At 41.8% G+C, this 25,249-nt stretch overlaps 1 protein-coding gene across 1 annotated transcript in view; it reads left to right on the top strand.

Moving 5' to 3' along the window:
* The window catches only part of adarb2 (adenosine deaminase RNA specific B2 (inactive)), a 252,150-nt gene that overhangs the window by 191,395 nt on the left and 35,506 nt on the right, over positions 1-25,249 (top strand). The window contains exon 4 of the mRNA XM_072679337.1: positions 16,612-16,726. Coding sequence (XP_072535438.1) covers positions 16,612-16,726 — 115 coding nt within the window. The remainder of the gene's footprint in view (positions 1-16,611; positions 16,727-25,249) is intronic.

The raw sequence follows: 25,249 nt of genomic DNA, 5'->3' as shown, positions 1-25,249 counted from the left end.
TAATCCATCATGACAGCATATTAATGTTACAATGAAAAATTATATTACTTTTTATTATGTAGGAAAACTACCATAACTCCAGAAATCTATGAAAATCTCCAGAAATCTAATATGGCCATAATACAGAAAATAAGCAAAAAAAAAAAAGTATTTAAATTAATTAAAACAAAGGAAAAGTAATGTTCATATATGTTCTTATTATTGTAGTTTCCCTTTTCTCTATATTATGTTTTTTCCCTTTCATATTTATTAATTTACCTATAAATGTAAATATTTACTTTATTTAGTCTTGGTTCTTTTTCATTATATATATATATATATATATATATATATATATATATATATGTATTTATTTATTAGAACATAAGTTCCGCTTAAACTCTTAAAAGAAAGGTGCCATAAAATAATTCCCTAAAAAATTATTATTATTATTATTATTAGTAGTAGTAGTAGTAGTAGTAGTAGTATTAGTATTAATAATAATAATAATAATAATAGGAATGGTAGTAGCAGTATTACTACTGTTATTACTTGTAATATCATTGAGATTGCGTTAACCTGAATGTGAGCTCTCGTCTGATTGGCTGTATTGTGCTTTATTCAAATATCAGTATGCTTTCAGCTAGTCTACAGAAGGGCTGTGTGTGTGTGTCAGTGTGTGTATTATTTGTCCCTGAGCGGTTGTGCCCTGGTGTGTAGTAGTGTGAGCTGGATGTGAGCAGTAGTAGTGATGACAGTGTTATGCAGAGCAGTCATTAGAAACACGGCCTTTAAAGGCCCTGCGCTCCACAATCACCACAGGATTAATGAAGGATGTGTGAATAGCCCTCAGAGCCTGACAAGAACACGCCTCACACACTCATTAAAAACACATCTGCGTGTGTCCCTTCACATATTACCATATCTATCTGTCTCATAATCTCTCTCTCTCTCTCTCTCTCTCTCTCTCTCTGGGGCAGGTCATGTTATCCTCTGAAGGAGCCTCTTGCCTGCCCTCTTTATTTGATGCATTATGTATGAAAGGCCCTCGTGTGTGTTTTACAGCCTCTCTGGCTTTATTAAGCCATTTCACTCTTATCTCTATCAGCTATTTCTGCTATATCTTGACAGAGGGGTTAATCAGGTGGGATTGACGCTGCTCTCTTCAGGAGCACTCTTCTCACCTGAAGCCCCTGTTTATTCCGGCTAATGCTTCCCTGACCGTGAGCCATTTGGGCTGTGTACCTAACACATTGCATGGTATTTCGGACAGTGTGTCCCGCAGAGGCCTGCGTAGTAGGTATCAACATTGCCCTCCCTCATGGCAGACTAGGATCCAATTTCCCAGCTGGGCAAACAACCCACACTATTCAAATAAGAGTCATTGGGCAAGACTCCTAATGCATCAGGATCAGGGTTGAAGGAGGCATGTTCTAATGGACTGGGCATGGGCTGTTTATGGGCTGTTAATCCTGATCCAGTTCCGATTCAGCAGTGTTCAGGGTACCATTGACACTGTATGGACAAAAGTATTGGGACACCTGCTTGTTCGTTGTTTTTTGTAAAATCAAGGGTATTAAAGAAGAGTTACTACTGAGTCTAAGAGTCTACTGTCCAGGGAAGATATTTTACTAGATTTTGGAGAAGCACTACTGTGACGGTTTGATTGCATTCAGCAACAAGAGTGTTGGTGAGGTCAGAATGTTTTGATGATCACCACCCCACCTCATTCACAGCTCATGCCAAAAGCATCGGATGGAGCACCATCATCCCGAAGAACACAGATCCAGCCACTTTGTCAAAATGCTGGGGGGCTTTATACCCCTCTAGCCCACACCTGACATTAGGCATGGTGCCAATAGGTCCATGATTATCAGCTCCAGAGAGTATTATTCTATAATTCTATCTAAACTGTGTGCCTGTATTAATATACAAACACATCGATCAGATCGGTATGGGCCGATACTCAGATCAGATTGGGGGCAAAATAACTGGATCAGGACATTGACAAATTTTTCCTGCTTCTAACAAATCACCTTCAAGAACTGACTGGTCACTTGCTGCCTAATATATAGATCCCACCCCTTGACAGGTGCCACTGTAACCAGATAATCAATGTTCTTTAAGTTGTAATGATAGTGGAACCCTTTGTATGATGATAGTGGAACCACTTTAAGGGTTCTATATAAACCCTCTTAGAATTTCTCTTTTTATATGAAAGATTTTCAATGTGAAGAACCTATTAACCAGGCAAAGAACCATTTATCCACTCTTTTGAGTTCTATACACCAATCAGCCATAACATTAATACCACTGACAGTATTGTGAAGAACATTGATAATCTTCATCTACAGTGGCCTCTGTCAAGGAATGGATATATTAGGCAGCAAGAGGACAGTCAGTCCTTGAAGGTGATGAAGGTGATGGTAAAAGCAGGGGGAATGGGCCAGCATGAGAACCTGAGACACTTTGTCAAGAACCAAACTGTGACGTCTAGACGACTGGAGGGTCAGAACACCGCCAAAACATCAGGCAGGTCTATGCAGTGGTCAGTACCTATCAAAAGTGCTCCAAGAAAGGACAGCCCGTGAACCGGCCCAAGGCTCATTAATGCGATCCATGGAGGCTCCACCTCACATCTGCTGCTAACCTCTTGGTGCCAGATACCACAGCAGGACACCTTCAGAATGGCACGATTGGTCAGAGCTGCTGCAGTGACTCAGGGTGGACCAACTTAATATTAGGCAGGTACTAATGTTATGGCTGATTGGTGAATCTTTGAAGAACCCTTTATTTCAATTTGACTTTTCAGATCGAACTGTTCATACACAGAGCTGATCCTCAAGCTGATTTTGTACCTGCTGTTGGTGGATCTGTTTGATCAGATGGCTGTGCCAAAGTGTAGGACACAGTCCTGTATATGCACACACACACATAGTGCTCATCACTAACAACATCTGTTTAATATAGCTGCAAAAATGCAGAATCAGCACACGTGTACCAGTTATTATCCTCCTTGCAGGTGCGCGTGTCATGAGCACTTCTAATGACCTCTAAAGCACTTTCTAGAGTAGTTTAGATGTAGATCTTCAACATAAGGTTTTCTTCTGACCACAATTTCTTTTGGGGGGGGTCAGACATTGCTGTTTGTCACAAATGGTAATAAAAGCATGCTTCCATTCAATTTCATGTGAATTATACACTATATGTCCGAATGTTTGAGTATTCTAATGAATATATTGAGCTACTTTAATTTGCACGCATTGCTGACACAGATGTGCAATTGCACACTCACAGCGTGTCTAGTCTTTGTAGAGAAGTGCCGCAAATAAAGCAGGTAAACATGAACCTATTGGCACTATGACTAATGCCAAGCATGGGGTAGATGGGTAGAAGGCCCTCAGCATTGAGCTGTGGAGCAGTGGAACTGATTGTGTTCTCTGGAATGATGGTTGGTGGTGCTCCATCCAGTGCTTTTTGGATGAGTCGGGAGTTGGGGGTGAGTTGGGGTGGTGATCATCCAACATCCTGACCTCTTTAATGCTCTTGTCACTGAATGCAATGAAATCCTCACAGCAAGGCTCCAATATCTATCAGAAAGCCTTCCCTTATCCGGACAGTAGAGATAGTTACTCCACAAAAGCAGGATCAACTCTTTTAATACACTTCAAGAGGTTCAAGAAACAATTAATGAGCAGGTGTCCCAATACTTTTGTCCAGATAGTGTATCTCACTTGTAGCTCTCTTTGTCATAAGTTGTCGTATATAATCTGTCTTTATGCAGATTATATAACAGCCATCTCTCCTGGTCAGCGTCCTCCTTACACTGCTCTGCTCTGACACTGAGAGCTTTGTAGCCCTGGCCTGAACGAGCAGTTGGACTGCAGTTGAACTTTGCCGTCGGCACTTCTTTTTCCTCGATCTGCTTCCGCGTCGGAATTACATGTCCATTTTGTTCCTCCAAAAATGGTCTGGAGACGCGTCCCTGACCCGTCCACTCATTTCTTTTTGTTTTTTTGACATGTCACCCTGACAATCTTTTGATCTTCTCATGGCCATCTGCGTTCTTATCCACAGAATGGGGTCACTGAGACCGGAGAGGCCTGGCTGAGGACTTCAGCCTAAATAGCTATCGTTCCGCAAGCCTGAGTCTCGGGCCAGCGGCCGTTACTGTGTCAGCTCAACTCTCTCTTTTCCTCTGGGCCCTAAACTTGTGTGGGGCCGGAGGAGGACTGTTTTAGGCTTGAAGTGTCACGTGGCACCTAGAAAAACTTTGGAGCCCTAAGGCTGTCTGACCGTGCTTTGCTGTTAGAGTGTTAGTGTGGAGGACAGAGGCAGGACTTTTCTGACTCTCCATTGGATGTATTATTCAGCAGGACACTAAAGGAAGGCAGAGGGGGCTCTAGAAGTTTGGATATGAGTCACTTGGGGCCTGAATGTGGACTGAGTGTGGGAGTAAGGCTGAGTGGGGTCGGGGTGAAGGCTGGAGTTTGGCTGACAGAAAATTTCAGTCAGAATTAGCAGACCAGGTTGGTTGAGAAAGGCTGAATTGAGGGAGGAGTTGTAGGTGCACCGTGGGCTGTGGGCAGTTTGGTGTTTACAACTTTAGGGGCTGTTGTGTTTTCATCATTAACATGCATAACTAACTAGAGGTTACAATGCTTCCTGAGGGATGAAGGCGGCCTCAGTGGAAGCTGAGTGTGGTCTAGAGGACTAACAAGAGCTGAAAGGAGGCTGAATGTAGAAAGTTTAATGCAGACTGGAGGGAATATAGGTTTATTGAGGGCTGAAGGGAGGCTGAATGGAGGCTGAGATGAGTTGTACTCCACCTTAGTGATGGCTGTAAGTAGGCTGAATGTAAGTTTAGGGTGGGCTGGGGGGAGGCTGAATTAGGCTGAGAAAAGTTGCATTCTGGCTAAGTAAAGGCTGGAGGGAGGCTGAAAGGCAGCAGACGGGAGTCGTATTCTGATTGAGGGCTAGAGTGAGGCTGAATGTAGGTTTAGGGTGGTCTGGAGAGGGGCTGAGTATGTGCCTGAGAGTAGTTGTACTCTGGCTATGTAAAGGCTGGAGGAGGAAGGCTGAATGTTGGCTGGTTGGATTGAGGGCTAGAGGGAGGCTGAATGGTGGCTGACAGGAGTCATATTCTTATTGAGGGTTTAAGGGAGGCTGAATGTAGAAGGTTTAATGCAGACTGGAGGGAATATAGGTTTATTGAGGGCTGAAGGGAGGCTGAATGATTGCTGAGATGAGTTGTACTCCAGCTTTGTGATGGCTGTAAGTAGGCTGAATGTAAGTTTAGGGTGGGCTGGGGGGAGGCTGAATTAGGCTGAGAAGAGTTGCATTCTGGCTAAGTAAAGGCTGGAGGGAGGCTGAAAGGCAGCAGACGGGAGTCGTATTCTGATTGAGGGCTAGACTGAAGCTGAATGTAGGTTTAGGGTGGTCTGGAGGGAGGCTGAGTATGTGCCTGAGACTAGCTGTACTATGGCTGTGTAAAGGCTGGATGAGAAAGGCCGAATGGTGGCTGGTTGGAGTGAGGGCTTGAGGGAGGCTGGATATAGGTTTATTGAGGGCTAAAGGGAGGCTGAATGGTTGCTGGGAGAAGTTGTACTCGGGCTGAGCTCGGGCTGAAGGGAGACTGAATAGTGGCGGGAGGTAGGTGTACTCGGGATGAGTGAGGGCTAAGGGGAGGCTGAATGGGAACTGAGAGGAGGCGTAGGAAGGCTGGAGGTGGGGGGAGGTGGAGTAAATTTTGTGGCACTGCTGGTCCAGCCAGGCTGATCTGACTGACAGCTCCCTGCTGATGGAGCTAAAAGCATGGCTGGCTGAAAATCTGTCTCACAGGCTGCAGGGCCATCTGGACCTTGCACACACAAAAAGGTTGGACACGGTTTGAGGCGACATTGCAAAAGCTGTACACAGTTCATCTTGCAGGGAGGGGCTTTGTCAGCAAGAGTTTTTTTTTTTGTCAGCTAGACAAAGGAAAACTAACTGTAAAAGCAGGACGAGAGAGAGAGAGAGAGAGAGAGAGAGGAAGAGAAGGAGACAGAGAGAGACCCTTCATGCATCACATCACTGCTGTATAAAAGAGCATGAGCAACTGAAACAGATACTGAAACAGATAGCCGCACAGCTAGAGCTTGAACTATTTATTCCATCCTGATAAATCCATAGTTTCTAGTGTATATATACACTATATGGACAAAAGTGTTTGGACACTTGCTTATTCATTGTTCTTCTGAAATCAGGGGTAATACAATAGAGTGTATCCTGCTTATGTTGGAGTAACTGTCTCTACAGTCCAGGAAAGAAGGTTTCTACTAGGTTCTGGAGCTTTGCTGTGATGATTTGATTGCATTCAGCGACAAGAGCGTTAGTGGGGTCAGGATGTTGGATGATCACCACCCCACCTCATCCCAAGTATTGGGTGGAGCACCAACCATCATTCCAGAGAACACAGTTCCACTTCTTCACAGCTCAATGCTGGGGGGCTTTATTCCCCTCGAGCCCAGAATTCAGAATTTCCAGTCATGAGGTAACTTTGCAGAACTTTAAGGAAAGCTAGCACACCCTGTTGTTAAGGATATTGGGCCTTATTCATTGTTATCTACCTTAGAACTTTCTTAACTTTGTTCTTGAGAAATGTCCTAACAAAAAGACTAGATTTATGATGTTTTTAAACCACAGAATTGACGACGGCCACCTGGTTTGAATGTTATCGTTCCATAGACCAGACAAAATCAGGTGATAGTAGGCCCATTCAGTTGGTACAGTATACACCTACTGTGCCTACTAGAAGGTTTGGTATGTTTTTGGCATTTTATTAACATTTTCGGGTTTGCCTGGCTTTGGACCGCGAGTCGACAAATGCTGGCATTTCTTCGGCGGTTTATACTCCAACTGGCTCCTTATTGGTCTGAACGAATGGAATAAACGATAACAACACACTAAAACCTTCTGGTAGGTGCAGTAGGTACCTTCCAAACCAGTTCAATGGGCCTACTATCACCTGATGCCATCCATTTTATTGAGTGATAGCATTCAAATCAAGTGTCACAGCTGCTCTTATAATGATGGATCCCATATTGAACAAATCCCAAATAAGAAACATTGGTGAATGTCAGAATCTTTGTGTCAACAGTGTAAGTAGACTTCAGGTAGAACTTTCTTCTGAAAAACAGCTGATGAAAACGGTCCATTGAGAATTGTGATTGAGGTCAGTTTAGGGTCTGGTTGGATTCAAGGGGTTGTCCTTGGACAGAATTTACTAATTAGGTTGTTTTCAGGTTTGGACCACAATCTTAGACCCAGTTACAGCTCAGTTGGAGAGAATGAAACATAGAGAGAGAGAGAGAGAGAGAGAGAGAGAGAGAGAGAGAGAGAGAGACAGAGGGTTTAATAGTGCAGGTTGCAGAGAACAGACAGCAGTGTCTGCCGAGGCCCTGCACTGAGAGATTTCCCCCAAAAAACTCCTGTGGCAGGGCTTTAGCTGCTGAATGGAGATCCACTTTCAAAAGGCCCGTCCTCAGCGGAAGGCAGGGAGATGATACACCACCGGCAAGACACTATTAAAACTTAGAGAATGAATTGTTAAATACCTCTATAAAGAAATATAAGACGTGGCCCCATTTTTCTGTAGCCACCGCCGCTCTGCCAGCCTCTGATAAGGTACAGGGGGAGTGTGAAGGCACAGAGAGACGCCAGCCTGCACACACACACACACACACAGACGCTCATGTGATTGGATTCTCCTGAAGTGCAGATTTGCAGCTCGCTCTGCCGTCACGGCTGCACTGCTGCTAATGTATGTTACCACAATGACAGGAGTTAATTGTAAGTATATCAGGCCAGCAACCCGCCACCAATGTCCTGCAGCAGAATTTCAGCTTATTGCATTTCCCTGGATCTGTTAGCAGAGATTTATTGGAATGGCCCATCCAATAAAATGGAGTGCACTCATTCTGTAATGACATGAAATCGTTTCATTTAGCCATAACCCTGTTTTGAAAATACTCAGACATATTATTTCTCCTGTAATAACAAAAAAGACGACGCGGTCAACGTTTTAACGAAAACTGACCACGGCTCCCACGGCTAGTAAAAGCCTCCATCATATTAGACTGCTGTTCCTGTGGCCCAGTCCGTAAAGCAACATTTTCTAGCAATTTTGCCTTAAAACAACAGCTTCAGGATCCTGCAGACTGTAATAGGGGTCTGAATGGCGTCTCTGACATTCCCACTCCAGGCTGGAACGCTGCTACGGCTCTAAGGCACTAGACCTCTCTCCAGAACTGTGTCTAACCCGAGTCTTTTCCCTCCTTGTGGTCCCTTCTTTCCCTCTTGTCGGGTGAGATAGGAAGACACTATGTAATTATTCATGTAATTACATTTAAATAATTAAATATATACCTAATTGATGACAGTTACAACCATAGACATCTCTTATCCTTCAGAGGAAAGAGTCTTATAAAGGTCTGCTGGGTCTGAGCTTGACAGCCTTGTGCCGATTACATAACACCTGTCTCTCTCAGTCAGTGTCCTCCTTTCAGCATCCTGTAACACTGCTCTGACACTGAGGGGTTGTAGCCTCTGTCTGGAAGAGCAGTTGCACTGCAGTTGAACTGCCACCTTCAACTAAATGTTGCTAATACGGTTGTGTCTGCAGGATTGGTTTGTGCAAAATGACTAAAAAGTCATGATTTTCTAGCATTGAAACAAACTGAAAAAATGGCCAGACAGTGCAAAAGGTAAAGGAATGTAATTTAGTCTGTAATTAACTATGGAGTTATGTGCTTTTACACAATCATAAATGCTATTGAATGTACAGCAGATAACAGTAATAGCTCTAGACTTCTAATTGAGCAATCACCTGTGGTGTGCTAACCATTGCTAGAGGAATTGCTTCAGTGTGGAAGCCCCTCGGTCTGCCTCAGGCCCTGGAGGGACAGGCTTCTGGGTCAGGGAGCAGTGGAGAAAATTTCCCTGCTGACATTTCTGTTCGTGCCACAATATTGACTTCTGAGGGAAGACGACGGTGCTGTTACAGCTGACATTTTGCATTAGCTGGGAAATAAATGTGGAGCCCACTTGTAGGGATGGCTGCTGTAGAGCTGTGCTGTCACAGCAAGCGTGTAATCCAGCTACAGCCATTGGATGACTGGTTTAGTAGGTGGTTGTGGGTTGAAGGCAGATTGCACCAAATCCAACCAAGTCAGTGGACCACTTAAACGATACAGTGGGTTTTACTATACTAGCCCAATGTCATCTCAGAGTAGCTCTCACACAAACATATGTAGGCTGTTAAGGCTTATTTAGGCTTGTGTATTAATGTACATTAGCATACTGTAGCTGCATCCCAGCTAATGTGTCCATATGGGGCCTGCACTGGAAATCAGAAAGTTTTAACCTTGGGTTCCACATTTTACCCCACATATGAAGGATGCCCACCAAGGTCAGTGATGGAACCAGGAGAGGTTAAACCTGGGCCCCATCTAGGCCCCATATACAGTGTACAGCCCAGATGGGGCCCAGGTTTAACCTCTTTTGGTCCCATCGCTGACCTTGGTGGGCATAAACCTTGGTGGGGTAAAATGTGGAACCCAAGGTTAAAACGTTCTGATTCCCAGTGATCTTGTGTGATCTTGTGAGATTAAGGTGGGCTGTAATGATGAGTCCCATATGGGAAGCCCAACTGGATCCCAGTAAAAACGTATGTAAACCCACTGAGAGCTCATGAACACCTGTAACTCACCTAGCCCCCCTTGTTCCACCCATGTGAGCCTCACATGAGTTTGCTGGGGTGGTTTGAGAGGTATGTCCACCCTCACACATTCACATTGCCATGGTCCTACAACTTAGGCCTACTTAACCCCCCCAGCAATGACCAGTGTCCACTTTTTTGGGAAAAAAAAAAAAAAAAAAAAAAAATATATATATATATATAGTCACCCTACCATTGAGATAAAACATTCAACCAAGTGTGTTCAAACTGTTGACTGGTACTACATTTCAGTGCACTGAATGAGTGGGGAAACGCCTCTGTGTTGAAATCTGGTGAACACAGCTTTACATGAAGTGCTTCAGTTTTGGTTACGTAACTTTAAATGGCATCAAATGGCTTCTAATGGTCAGTGTGCAGACAGGCTGTCAAGAGATGTGGACAATTAATGTGCCGTGCGGACGCATAGTTATTTTTTCCACAGTTTGCCCTGAGGTAGACACGTTCAGATGTTTAGATACAGGGATATTAGGCTGTTTTGAGGTTTAAAAAACACTCATCAGTTCATTTCACATGTATAGTTGTGAGATGGGTTGTAAAACGTTGGCTCTGTGGTCCATTATTATTTAAGACCAATTTAAAGTCCTATTTAATAAACAGCATAGACGGCAATGTTCAGTGTTTATTGATGAAGGTCAGTGATGGAAGTGTTTCAACCTCCAGGCTAATGACCTCTTGGAATGAGGGTAATTGGTGTCAAGCATTGTAATTAGTTCGGGTATGAATTTGACTTTCCTTGTCATATGAAATATACACAATTCTAGGTACCTGCTGTTCCCTATATATACAGTACCAGCCCAAGGTTTGGACACACCTGGTTAAATGTGTGCTGATCATCATATTTTGATAATTTGATCATCAGATGCTATTTCTTTTTTTGAAAGGGGACAATGGGGACACGCTGGTATCCACCATAGTTAGGATGACGTGGCTGGGGAGCTTTAAATGGGCCCAAGTTGTACGTTGAGCTGAAAGGAGGTGATTTGGTCAGATTGAGGCTATTAAGGCTATTTATTGGTCTTGGGCTAAATGAGTAAATGTGTAGGTATTAATGATCATTATCATGCTGTAGCTGCAGAGTTTGAGAGGTTTTTCCACCCTCACACTCACACACTCACACACTGCCACAGTCCTACAACTTAGGCCTACTTGAAACCCTCCACAACAGTCCTGACCTCAGTCCTATTGAAGCTGGCTTGAGCTGAAGCAGGCTGTCTAAGCTAGGCTTCTTGAAAAAGGTTGGTTGTGAAGGAGATTGGTTAAGGTAATTGTTTACTAAGTTAATTTCTATAATAAATGAGTGATTAAATAATTAAAATGTGGCGCTGTCATCTTGTGTAGCAGAGAAAAGTCAGTTTATTTAATTAATAAAGAAATGATCACATTTAGAGGCTATCTATGCAGTAAGATATTATTCCATGTAAGAAGTATAGAACTATATCACATTTTTTTTATAATTTGTCATCATCAGCCATACATCAACGACAACATTAGGACCACCTTGTGTTGCCACAACAGATCTAACCATTTAAGACATGGACTCCACAAGACCTGTAAGTTGGGAGGTGGGGTCTCCATGGATCACATCAATGAGCCTTAGATGCTCATGATCCTGTCGCCGGGTCACCGGTTGTCCTTTCTTGGACCGCTTTTGGTAGATACTCTCCACCGCATAATAGGAACAGCCCACAAGACCTGCCTGGTGTTTTGTAGATGTTCTGACCCAGCCGTTACTATTTTTTCCTGCTTTTAACACATCCGCATCACCTTCAACTGACTGACTGTTTACTGACATATCCACCCCTTGACGGAGGCCTTTGTAGATGAAGCAATCAATGTTTTCAATATTAACAACAACAATAATAATGATAATGACACTTATCATAATGAAAATGAATTAATAATGTGCTTAAGTAACCTCTCGCTCTCTCTCTCCAACTCTGTTTGATGTAAGCTTGCTCCTCCCCACTCGTCATGCTGGAATGGTTTATTAGAGTGAACCTCCTCTCCTATCAGACAGGTTGAGCCTGGGCTCCGTGAGTCACTCTGAGGTTTAGCACGGTGGCTGAGGCCGGGACTGAGGCCAAAGCTAGCCCACGCCTTCCTCTTTGAAAAGCGGCAGTGTTTGGCATATCCCTCTTAATCCGTTTAATGTCACCAATAAAGGGTGTTTTATTAAGGTGACATTGGGCTTGGTGTTTAATTATGACCAAGAGGCATTTAAAAGCGTCTCTGCTGCTGGTTTGTCTACTTCAATCAGAGCGAATCTGTAGAAGCTTCACTTTTACAGAGTGAGGAGGCCTTAACCTGTTGTTCAGTAGACTAGTCAGATGGAGACTAGGCTGGAAATACCTGAAGTTGTGAATTAAGGTTTAAATGTCTTTTGCTATTATTCGGTTTGTGAATCGTAATTTCTGGCATTTGAAGGAACTGTTTGATTAAATATCTGATTCATACAAGATTTCTACAAACTAATACATTTCAAATATAGTATTTGATAATTTGATGCCAAAACCAGTTAAATTCAGGTTGAGGTCAATAAAAACTGCCACTGAGAGTTAGTTAGGTTTATCTATGCCAATGCGAGACATTTCTCTTTCTGATTATCAGATCGGATCATTCATTCATCACATTAAAATAGATACAAACAGAGGCTGCTAGTGTTTAAACAAACGAATGATTTCTAGGTGGTTGCTATGGTATGGCTAAGTGGTTGCTATGGTGTTGCTATGTGATAGCTATACTCCAGGTAGTTTCTGTGGTGCTCAGAAATGCTTTCCAGGTGGTTGCTATGATACTGCTTAGTGGTTGCTAAATGGTTGCTATGGTATCTCAGATGTTTTGCTATAGTGTAAGTACGTGGGTACAAGATGGGTTCAATAGTCTTACCAGGTGCTTGCTATGGTAGTTCAGATAATTGTTTAGAGATTTGCTTAGGTGTTGCTAACTGGCTCCTGTGGTATCCCAGGTGGTTGATAGGGTAACTGCTGCAGTGATGCCAATACACAGCAGTAACACCCAACTAACCACATAGGGTACCACAGCAAGTACCCCATGTGGTTGGTTGGGTGTTACTACTGTGTTTTTGCATGATTGCAGAAGTTATGGAGGCTTGCAGTTTCAGACGTTTGAGAACCCCCTACTATAAAGCAATCACTTTCGCAGTTTACCAATCCATATTTGCTATGTGGTTGCTATGGTGTTGCTTGGGGGAAGCTATGGTATCCCCGGCAGATGATAACGTTTCATTTAAAGTGGTTGCTAGTAGGTTGCTGTGGTATTCCAGATGATTGCTGTAGTGTTGCAAAGAAGTTGCTTGATGGGTGCTATATTGCTGCCAGGTGGTTGCTATGGTATTTTAAGTGGTGGCTAAGGCTTTGCAAGCTGGTTTGAGGGTAAAACAACATTTCTAGTAGTGTCTAATTATTGCATACACACAATTTAAGTCAAGTGTCAGACTTTTTCTTTTCATATGTAACTCCCGGTTGTTATTGAAATTCAGATGGTGGGGATTTCTCACTGCCGGGCGTCACGACGGTACGTCATATCTCACTTTTGGAGTTTCAGGCAAGCCAGCGATGGGACCTTATCGTCAGCCCTTAATTCAGCTTACTCACTGCCATGGGCCGTAAACGTCCTCCAGAAGAGCACACAGAGGGAGAGAGAGGCAGGAAAGAAGAGAGCGGGAGGCAGAATGAGGGCAGAGCGAGAGAGAGAGAGAGAGAGAGAGAGAGAGAGAGACTCTAGAAGATGGCATATGCTTCATAACGCCCACCACATTCATGCTACTGTGTGCTGTCTCCAAACATGACCAGTGTTGAGCCTGCGCCCCACTCCACCAGCTGCCTGGCCACCCTACAGCTTCTGGTCCTTCATAATCCTTATTTGGCATGGTGTGTGTGTGTGTGTGTGTATGTGTGTGAGTGCTGTATATGTGTGTGCGTGTCTGTGTGTGTGTCCTCATTGGGGCCTAAGCTGCTAATTGCTGCACGTAATAGCATATACTTTTTGAACCAGAGGCTATGTGTGGTGTGAAGCATGTATATGTGTATCTATGTGTGTGTAAGAGTTTAAGTGTGTGTGTGTGTGTGCTTGTGTGTGTTCACACAGGTTGCTTGAACATCTGTCCCGCAGTCTGGGCAGGATTTGGGCTGCACCTATTTTGTGATTTCGGGGACAGAGGCCAGACTATTTTTCAGCCGGCTGAGTTTTCCAGCGGCTGCTGCCCTCCCCCACCGAACCCGCACACACACACACTCTCACATATCCACACACACATACAGCACCCCTCGCAGCAGTGGACAGATGGTTGAATGGACAGAGTGCTCCGATGTCACTAAACAAATCGCTTGGTTTCATTAGTGAAAGTGTCTTAGACAAAGATTCATCCACAAACACAAATGTGTTCTCTCCAACCAATTACTCTAGAACAGAGCCATGTACTGACACGAATTAGAGCAGGGACTGCAGAACACTGGACAGAGCACCTGCGGGTACATTACAGTGTGACCTTGCAAATAACTATGGAGTTTATTAAGCTATTCTTTGTTAATTAAAACATGATTCCTAGCCCTGAGAAGTCCCATTCATCATATTAGGGGACTGTCCTTGTGGTGTAGCCCTATAAAGTCACAGTTGTTCCCAACAACAACAGAAGCATGCTGTAGATTTTATTAGGGCTTTAAAACGACTGAATTCATAAATTGCACTTATTTAAATGTACTCAGATTTGACCCTAAAAAGTGTGTGAGTGCCAGGTTTTTAGAGTATGTTGAGAAATTACTGTATCCTTTAGCATCTAAAAGAATCTCATCTAAAAAAAAACATTAATTAGTATTATTATTATTATTATTATTATTATCATGTTATATATTATAATTATATAGTTCTATAATTCCAGTCTGTATTCCACCTGTTTCTCTGTATACTCTGTTAGCCTCCTTTACCCTGTTCTTTAATGCTCAGACAGAGCACCACCACAGAGCAGAGCACTGAGCAGAGCACAATCCACTGTGATTGTAGCCTCTCGCTCTCGCTGTTGTTCATATAGTTTGTGGATTCTTGTTACAGTGGAGGCTCTCGAGGGTAACTGACTTCTTCGCTTCTGTTAGTTTGCTGCTGGTCTCCAGCAAGCACTGTTCAGAGTAGTCTGCTGAGCATGCTGAATGTATCATTTTTAAAGCCATTTAAAAGCTGTGGGCTAATGTCACAGATTCTGCCGCAACAATTAGGCCTGTCACGATAATTACGCCATATACACTATACCACTCATAGAACTCGACTCATACAATATACAGACATGACCTCAATCATTTTTGCTGACCTTATTATTACCCACTGTGATTACTTGTGTTTATTTCCATAAGAATGAACATTATACAATATTTTAGCCAGTCGACAGGAAGTATGAATTGCTATTATTCATTAAACGTGCATTGCGTTTTTAATGGTTGTAGTCACACAATTCTGCTATCATATTGTCATCAAATCAGTGGCATGAAAAGCTCTTAACAGATAATAATAACATCTATCTCAACTATTTCTGCTACAATATATTGTGAGCAAAAAAGGTTATTGTGACTGGCCTAATAACAATACACTGCTCACAATCAGTTCAGCTTTACCTTAAGAAATTACAGTTACAGCATAGAAAATAATGTGAATAGTTTATTACTTTATATTATTGATATTACCAAAACGTGTCACTTTCACAGACTTTCACAGTTTTATAGAAATAATCTCTCAATAGCTTATTGAGATATGAAAAGACAGAGGCTGCTAATATTGCGGATGGTGTGGAAGGCATTCAATTATTATTATTTCATTATTTTATTATGTTATATATTTTTGTTATATAGTTCTATAATTCCAGACTGTAGTCCACCTGTTTCTCTGTATACTCTGTTAGCCTCCTTCACCCTGTTCTTCAATGCTCGGACAGAGCACCACCACAGAGCAGAGCAGCTAGTATTTGTGTGGTGGGTCATTCTCAGCACTGCAGTGACACTGACCTCATTATTACCCACTGTGATTACTTGTGTTTATCTCCATAAGAATGAACCAATGAAGCAATATTTTAGCCAGTTGACAGTCAATGAAATGGCAAAAAAATACATTCATTTCCCAAACTGCAATTATGTATCATATTGACATCAAATCAGTGGCATGAAAAACTATTTCTGCTACAATATAGTGTGCATAGTTTATAATATAGTGTGAATAGATTATTACTTTATATTATTAATATTAGCAAAACGTATCACTTTCACAGACTTTCACAGTTTTATAGAAATAATCTCTCAATAGCTAATTGAGACATGAAAAGTGGAAATTCTTTTTTAATCATCTCATTTTGTTTGTAAGATTATTTAGTTTTAGTTTTATTTAATTGCTTTTATTGATTTATTTAATTATTTGATATTTGATATTTTATTTAATTTATCCGCCTGTATTTAATTTTTTGCCATGAGTCTGTCATTTCATTTATCATCAAAACAGAATGTGAATAGTAACAATGAGAAATGTCATCCTGAACTTTAACGATCAATTGTGTTTTTGTGTAATTATTTATTTATGTATTAAATAGTATATCAAACAACAATAACCTGTCTAGACATGTAAGGGTTAATCTGGGTGATAAATGTGTTGTGATTAAGAGAATTCTTTCAGCCCCTGTTGTCACAGCCTCCTGCAACAGCAGGCTTTTAAACAATAGCATTAGACAGTATATGTAAATTCGGAGCTGGTCGTGGGCCTGCGTTATCTGGGCAAACACTGACTGGGACTTCGCCACCAGATCACCATGGCTGCATGCTGCTTTGTGGAGAACTCATGAATTCTGGGGTTGTGTGTTGCAGGACTTTGCGGACGCTGTGTTTCATTTGGTGAGAGAGAAGTACAGCGAGCTGATTGGCTGCTCCTCTCTGGCTCACACATGCCACAAAGGCCTGGCAGGCATCGTAATGACGAGAGGTATGGCTTCTCCTCATTCCTGATTTGATTCCTGATCCACCCTGATAGGAGAAAGCACAGCTAGCTCACACGTTCTGACATTCTTCGTTATCCGTAAAGGAACAGTTTGACAAGAAATTCAATTGGTGTCCAAAGCTGGCTTCTTTAGTTAGTTGCACAGGAGCTGTGAGGCTAATGCAGCTCACAAGTAGTAAACTTCAGGTAGCATCATGCAAACTGCACATCCAGCTCATCACAAACCAAACCATGTCAAGTTAGATAAATCCGTCTTCAAGAGCCTGTTCATTACGTAGCAGTAGACACACCATGTCAGATATATCAATTAACTGAATAATGAAGCAAATCTTAAAAACACGAGTTTAACTTTTCTTCTGTACAAGCTCAGAACAACCATTGTGTAGTATAGTGCACTGATCAGGTAGGAGCACCACTGCTATTATACTAAGGCCTTCATAATTTTGTTGAACATTAAAAACTGAAATATATTAAAATAATAATAATTTAACTTAACCTAATTATTATTATTATTATTATTATTATTAGTAGTAGTAGTAGTAGTTGTAATAGTGGAAGTAATAGTAGTAGTAACAGTAGCAGTAGTAGTAGTAATAATAATAATAATAATAGTACAAGTAGCAGTAGTAGTAGCAGTAGTAATAGTACAAGTATTAGTAGCAGTAATAGTGGTGGTGGTAGTAGTAGACGTAGTAGTAGTAATAGCAGTAGTAGCAGTAGTGGTAATAATGGTGGTAGTAGTAATAGTAGAAGTATTAGCTGTAGTATTAATAGTGGAAGTAGAGGTAGTAATAGTAGCAGTAGCAGTAATAGTAGTTGTAGTATTAGCAGTAGTAGTAATAGTGGTAGTAGTAGTATTAGTAGTAGTAGTTGTAGTAGCAGTAATAGTAGCAATAGTAGTAGTAATGGAGGTAGTAGTAGCAGCAGTAGTAGTAGCAGTAGTAGTAATAGTGGTAGTAGTAGTATTAGTAGTAGTAGTTGTAGTAGCTGTAGTAGTAATAGTAGTATTAGTAGTAGTAGTAGTAGTAGCAGTAGTAGTAATAGTGGTAGTAGTAGTATTAGTAGTAGCAGTAGTAGCAGTAATAGTAGCAGTAGTAGTAGTAATGGAGGTAGCAGTAGCAGTAGTAGTCGCAGTAGCAGTAATAGTGTTAGTAGTAGTAGCAGTAGTACTAATAGTGGAGGTAGTAGTGGTAGTAGTAGTAATCAAAGTAGCAATAGTAGTAGTTGTAGTAGCAGTAGTAGTAATAGTAGTATTAGCAGTAGTAGTAGTAGTAATAGTAGTAGTATTAGTAGTAGTAGTTGTAGTAGCAGTGGTAGCAGTAATAGTAACAGTAGTAGTAGTAATGGAGGTAGTAGCAGCAGTAGTAGTATTAATGGTAGTAATAGTGATAGTAGCAGTAGTAACAGTAGTAGTAATAGTGGCGGTAGTAGCAGCAGTAGTAGAATTAGTGGTAGTAATAGTGGTAGTAGTAAAAGTAGTAGCAGTAGTAACAGTAGTAGTAATAGTGGTGGTAGTAGTAGTAATTGAAGTAGTGGCATAGAAATGTGGATTTTTACAAAAATGGCTGGTAGAATTTGGTCTTCCAGCAGACACTATTGGACAGGTGGAGTAATTCTTCAGTTTGCCTCCCAGTACCAAACATTCTACAAGTATTACAGAAATACTGTGGATATTCGCCTTATTTTCCTTATTATTTTCCAGTTGATTTTGGTTGGAAACATAAGGCTAAATTCTTAAACTGCCAGTGGAAATTGGGATATCTATATTTTGGTAGAAACTGTCAGACAGCTCTCCCATTCATTAGGACTTCAAGAGCTTGACTGAAGATTTTACACACCATGCACGTCACACAACCACTAATGTAATTAGGAAGTCACATAGGAATCAACCAATCACAGTTTGAAATCTAAGGGCTGCAACCAAACCAAACCAGAGCATTTATCAGCATTAGATTCTCATACGGACGCTAGCAGAACTGAGCATTATCATAGTGGTGGGTTTTCTTTCCTCAGATTCTGACCGTTTTATTGTATTTATTCCTGGAGGACCCTCCGGCCCCTTCTGCATCTGATCCAGCGAATCAGCTAATTAACAAGTCCTTCCAGAGTTAGTTGTTAGAAGGTAGTGTGCAATAGCTGGAAACCTCTAAAGTGTGCAGGACACCTGGGTCATGCTGTTTGCCAGTCAGGAGGAGCACAATTTGCCTGGCTCTCTCAGGGGTGGGTTGATGGCACTTCCTCCCCACATCACTACTAGTGTGATGTTGGTCAGCACAGGCGTCTGTTAGCTGTTGTGTCGGAGCTGGGGAGCCACACTTTCCTCCAAGCTCCTCTGGCTGCTTACAGCAGTTGGAAAAGAGGCGTTGGCTGGCGGAGGAGCTGTGTACTGGTCTTCACCCTTCTAGTGTTGGGGGCATTGCTAGTGATAGGGCAAGCTCACATGAACAGGGGTTGGGTAATTGGCCTTCCAAATGCCTGCAGATGCTTGCAGATATATGCAGAGAATGGTGGTCTAACTAAATAGGGCTTGCCTGGTCTTGTTTGATGAATTTCCATGAAATTGTAAGGTCTCGCTCTTGGGATTAGAAAGACATAAGACAACGAACATCAGTGAGAGATCAAATTACTGAAGGAGTGTTTGATGTTTTTGATAAAAGCTTTGCTAGCTGGTCTTCCAGGGGCTGCTGGTTATGAATGGTAAAGCATAAAGCTGCAGCAGGAGCTAGAGTGATGAACTCAGTGACAGCAAACCTGGGGTTGCTTAGCAGTGGCATGACTGTGACATTTATATTTCTCTTTACATTAAACCCTTTATCTGTACCCAATGCGCATGTGTGTGTGTGTGTGTGTGTGTGTGTGTGTGTGTGTGTATGTGTGTGTGAGTTGGCTTTGAGAGGTTACTGCAGGATCACTATCATGATTCTCCTTTGAGGACCACAGCTCATCAATTTAGACTTCAGTGAGATGTGGCCTAATCCCATCTCTCTCTCTCTCTCTCTCTCTCTCTCTCTCTCTCTCTCTCTCTCTCTCTCTCTCTCTCTCTCTCTCTCTCTCTGTGCATGTGCCTATCTCAGAGTAATTGCGAGGCTTGTTTATTAAGAAGGCTGTTATCTACAAAGATCCAGACGCAGGCGGCCCAAGTATTTGTGGCAGGCTAGCAGAGACACACAAACTTGACAGAAACACTAGGGGCTCTGTTCCCTGCTCTCTGAACATCTATTGGGTGTTTTAGACATGTACAAGCGCCGGTGGAATATTAATGTGGATCCATCTTTGAACCGCAGGGCCCCCTCAATCTCCACCCCTCAGAGGGAGCCCTAACCCGGGTCAGGCTGCAGCCCGCCGGCCCCTTATTGGCTCGTTTCATCCAGCAAAGGCGAAAGCAAACGGGCGCCACCTCGAATCAGATGCTGTGAATAATCTTATTTAAACCTAGCGGGCCGTCGCTGCTCAGAAATATTCGCTTTTTGAACTTCAGATGCCCAGATGAAGAAAAAAAGGAGCCGGCTGTAATGTATCAGGCTACGCTTGCGACAAATGCAACAACGTTAAGGTTCAGTCAGACGGACAGATACGGAAGCAGTTGTGGCTGCGGGAGGAACGGGATATTGAAAACAACATCTGGCACTCAGGAGCTTTTAAAGCGTAAAACGTTTGAAAGTTGATTGAGTGTGGAATATGTTTCTTCCTCCAGATGTAATATCTGGAGAGGAATTGAGTTCTGTGAGCGAAATTCACTTGTGGTAATATTGTAACATCTTGGTTCTCAGAGGAGCTAAACACAAACTGGAGGAGAAGGGCTCTGGATTGCAACTGAATGAGAAATACCATATAAATACATACCGAAATCTTTTTGCATCGTAAACAGATTTTGTATCCCCAATTAGTTGTCTAAACTTTGATCCGGAAGTATATAAGGGCATGTAATGCAATAGGTATCGTCACTGTCAGACCAAAACCTTGTATCTCCAAAACAGCAACTTTACAGCAGAAGGAAAAACCCTACTTAACTTTCAATAAAACTCTTTGTAAAAAAGAATCAATTCAGAGTCATTTTGGATCATTTCTATTGGTTCATAAATTTTTGATACAATATAAAAATCAACTGCCAGATTCACATTCGCAAAAAAGTGAAAGAGGAGGCAAAAAGGAGGATACAAGGTTTTTGTGAAAGCGACAGTATACTGTAAGTGCAGGTAGTCGTGAGCCTCTAATCCGTACCTGTTTAGGAGGTATTATCAGTTTATTCAGAATAATGTACCAGTATTTGGTGACTTTTCTAGAATGTCTACTCCCTGACCAGTAAAAAAGAGCTTCTGGCCAGAATCCATATACAAATTAGTTATTAAAACTTGTGGAATAAGGCGCTGTCACCATGATCAGAGGATCGCTGGTTCGAATCCCGGTCATGCTGCTAGCCATCGGCAGCCGAGGCGCCCGATAGAGCACAGATGGCCTTGCTCTCTCCAGGGTGGGTAGATGGTGTCCCCCCCGCCCCATCCCATCGCTTTGTTGTGGTGCTACCCATCACCGGCGTCTGCAGGCTGGTACGTCGGAGCCGGTTGCCCAGCGATGTTGCCTGGCGATGTTGCTTTTGCGGCAACATTCGAAAAATGAGCGGCTTGACTGCTCACACGTTGAAGGGGGCGTGTGTAGACCACCCTCACTGGTGAAGGGGGGTATTAAGTACGGGTTGGGTAATAGGCAATCCAAAATGGGGAAAGATTTAGGAAATTGGGATAAAAAATAATAATAATAAAAGTAATTTATACTTAGCTCACAGCACTCTGTCTGATGAATGTAAGCTTTCCGGTGATGTTTAATCTAAGCTTTGGGTTTTCAGATGCCATTTGATTGCTGATTTGTGCTGATCTTGTCAAAGCTGAGTTTGTGTATCTACATGCAGAGTTCTATAGAAACACGAAATAGGACAGATGGCTCTGTAATACATTTGCCAGTGGAACTTCAACTGACTTTACTCTTAAAGCCTCAGGGAACCTAATTCCATCTTTACTGTCTAATTAGGTTAGTGTTGATCTTGTGGGCACTGAATATGCTATGTGTTGAAAGTATGCCTTTCGAGCTTTGAGAGCCCTTCGAGCTTCAAGTACGGCTCGGCTCAACCCGCCATCCTTCAAGATCCACAGAAGACGAGCGTCCAGACTTTTTTCTGTCCTGCACCGAAGTGGTGGAACGAACGTCCCCTGGGTGTCCAAACAGCAGAGTCGCTCACTGTCTTCAAACCCAGACTGAAGACCCACCTCTTCCAAAAGTACTTAGGCAGAGTGTAGTGTGGAGTATTATGGTCTCCATACTGGCTTCTGTATTTAGTAGTATCTAAGCTTAGAGGATTTTTTTATCCTAGCTGATAAAAACTAGCTAAGGGTATTATCTGAGTAAACAGTGAAGCACTTTTTGAAGTCGCTCTGGAACGGTTCTAGTAACCTGTGAATGACCAGTCAGATTCTGCCATTTAATCAACTGACTATGACTGCTAGTCATAGGCCTGTTTCTCTGCTTGTCTATCATTCGCTCCTTTGTCCATCAGTCTGTTCATTTGGTCATTTGTTGAGCAGTCCATTTTTTGGTCTAGCCATTAGCATGCAGTCTGTAAGCCGGTAAACCCTACCTTGGGGGTTTACCTGCGGGTTAATTGCTTGAAGGATACTGTAGGATCTACAGCCGCACTGTAAATTAGCATGTGAGTAGAAAAGCAGTGTTTAGCAGTGTTTTCTGATTTCCCATACTTCTATGTTGTTAACACTCTACTGCAGCTTATTGGCTGATAGACATTCTAGGAGTGCCAGTATTGTACAGTAATGCCACTTTGCCCAAAGCTCTTACTTTATTACTCCGCAAACTACACACATAACCTAGCAATGGCGTCAATGCTTACAGGACAAAAACACCAGCCGTAACCAAGCAGTAATGTTATGATTATGCAAGTAAATAATTATTAAAAAAACAATTATAATGGGTTTAAGAAATCTACTAACATTTGTTTCTAGATAAATTAGAGTAGAGTAGAACCAAAGAAAAGCTGAATGCTGGAGATTTGCCTCAGTGTGTGTAAACTGAAAGCTAAAATGAGTGTCTCAAATTTATATCCTTTTTTAAAAATTATTGCTTGAAAAAAAATCAGAACAACTGAGTAAGGTATATAACATTGCTGCTACTTACACATCCTTGGTTTTAAATATTGTTAGTTAAAGTATAAAGTAAAAGACAGTTTTATTTGGCCTTAATATTAGTAATATTAATATGAAAATAATATGAAAGTTTATTAAATCAGTGAATTTCTGAATAATGTATTTATCTGTCTACATTGCTAGTTAGCAATTACATAAAACAACTTCAAGCTAAATTAAAAAGGTAAAAGCTGATGGCTACATACGAGTTATTTGGTAATTGAGCAATTCATAGTCGAAATAATTGATTAAATAATAGATAAATTATTCGACTATCAAAATAGTCATTTTTTGACTAGTCTTTAGAGCAGTGGTCCTCAAACAGGTTCTGTGCTCCAGACCAGCCCACACAGTTATTTGTGTGCTATCCATGGGTACTGGGAGTTGGAATAAAGCAATAGTGTGGACCGCCTGGGGGGGGGGGGACCACGTTTCAGTGAAACCTGTTGCAAGAAATCCGTAATCAAGCACAAGACCTGTGGACTGTATTGCGTTGCAGATTTTCTAGCACTGATCTTCTGTGATTTGTGAGCGAATCACTAATTATGTGAGAAATAATAATATTAGCTGAAATGTTGGTGCTATTTTTGAGTATGCAGGAAATAACTGTTAATCACAGTTTGCTAATGCTGGTGATCATCAGCAAGATGTGGACCTCATTTCACTTTCAAACGTTTAGTAACGCAGCCGCGGCAGCAGCTTATGAAGGATCAACTCATGAGCCTCTTTTAGCTTAATGGGATGTAAATGACTTCACTCGCAATGACCTTTGCCTTTCATTTAACTCATGAAGAAAACAGGTTTCATGCAAATTCATGGATTTTCATAAATAGCTTCTTTTTGTCTGTTTCTGCCACTGAAAAGTGGAGGGATGGAGGGGTGGGGGGCAGAAAATGCAGATTAAATTCAGAGCAGATTAGTAAAGAAAAAGAAACCATTAAATAAAAATGCTAAAATTCTGACATCCATGGCCAACGACGTTATTTCATGTGAATTTGTTGTCTCATGAAGAGCCTGTGTGCAGAAAAGCTCATTCAATGACGAGGCTTATTAAGTTCAACCAGGATATAGCTGGGATATCTGGAATATCTAAGTGGAATGTCTTCTATACCCCTAAACTATGTACAGATTCAGTTCAATGCTGAAAAGCTGATAGACTGGAGCTTCACAGGATAGATGGATCATGACCTAAGACGTACTGCGAAATCAGCCCAAGAGCTTCTTAAAGCAAAGCAGTAGAATAGAATAGGCTTATTACACACTAATGTGCGTACTTACTCAGCAACCAGGACCAGCCCCTCCGTACTTGATGGCAATGGTCAAAAGCCGGTCTCCACCAAGAGCCCTTCTAGCTTCAAGTACGGCTCGGCTCGACCCGCCATCCCTCAAAATCCACGGAAGACAAGCATCCAGGCTTTTCTGTCCTGCACCAAAGTGGTGGAATGAACTTCTCCTGGGTGTCCGAACAGCAGAGTCCAACACTCGCTGTCTTCAAACCCAGACTGAAGACCCTCCTCTTCTGAAAGTACTTGGGTGAAGAGTAGAGTATTATGGTCTCCTTACTGACTGGTGTTTAGTAGAGTCTAGATTAGAGGATCTTTGAACTTTAGTCTATTTAAACTAGCTGAGGTTTTTCTTGAGTAAATAGTGAAGCACTTTTGTAAGTCGCTCTGGATATGAGCGTCTGCTAAATGCCTTAAATGTAAATGTAAAACTGGTGGTGCTATTCTTTGGTAATAGAGGTATGTAATAACACTCTCATCTTTTTAAGGGGTTAAATGGCGTCTATCACCTGCCATCAACCCAGTTGAGCTTGTTTTTCACTTAATAAGGACAAAACTGAAGCAGAAAGACCCACAAACAAGCAGCAACTGATGTTGGCCTCAGAAAAGGCATGGCAAAGCATTGATAGGGAAGAATTTTATCATTTTGTGCAAAGAATTTGCATTCAAGTGCCAAAAATAATTATTATATTCATTATTTTGTTAAAGTGTTAAATTACTTTTGAGCCTGTGAAAATATAAGGATTGTGATTTTGGATATTCATAAATTTGTAATGCAATATTTTTATTAAACTGGTTAAATTAAAGCTGAACACCTGGACTTAATTCAGCTTGATTGCTTCCACTCAAATCCATTGAGGTGATGTTCAAAAATAAGAAAACAAATGCTAAAATTAGACCAGTGTCCAAATACTTATGTCTTCCTGTAGGTAATGCAGTATTTCAATTCTTGTGTGCTTCTTTTGCAGTCATTTGAATATAAAAAAGAAAATGTATGGTTCTTCTGTGAAGGCTACAGTTCTGTATAAAACTCAGCC

This window comes from Salminus brasiliensis, chromosome 5 (genome assembly GCF_030463535.1).
Source record: "Salminus brasiliensis chromosome 5, fSalBra1.hap2, whole genome shotgun sequence".
Classification (NCBI taxonomy): domain Eukaryota; kingdom Metazoa; phylum Chordata; class Actinopteri; order Characiformes; family Bryconidae; genus Salminus; species Salminus brasiliensis.
The sequence above is the reverse complement of the archived record's forward strand: the minus strand, read 5'-3'. Positions and strand labels throughout refer to the sequence as shown.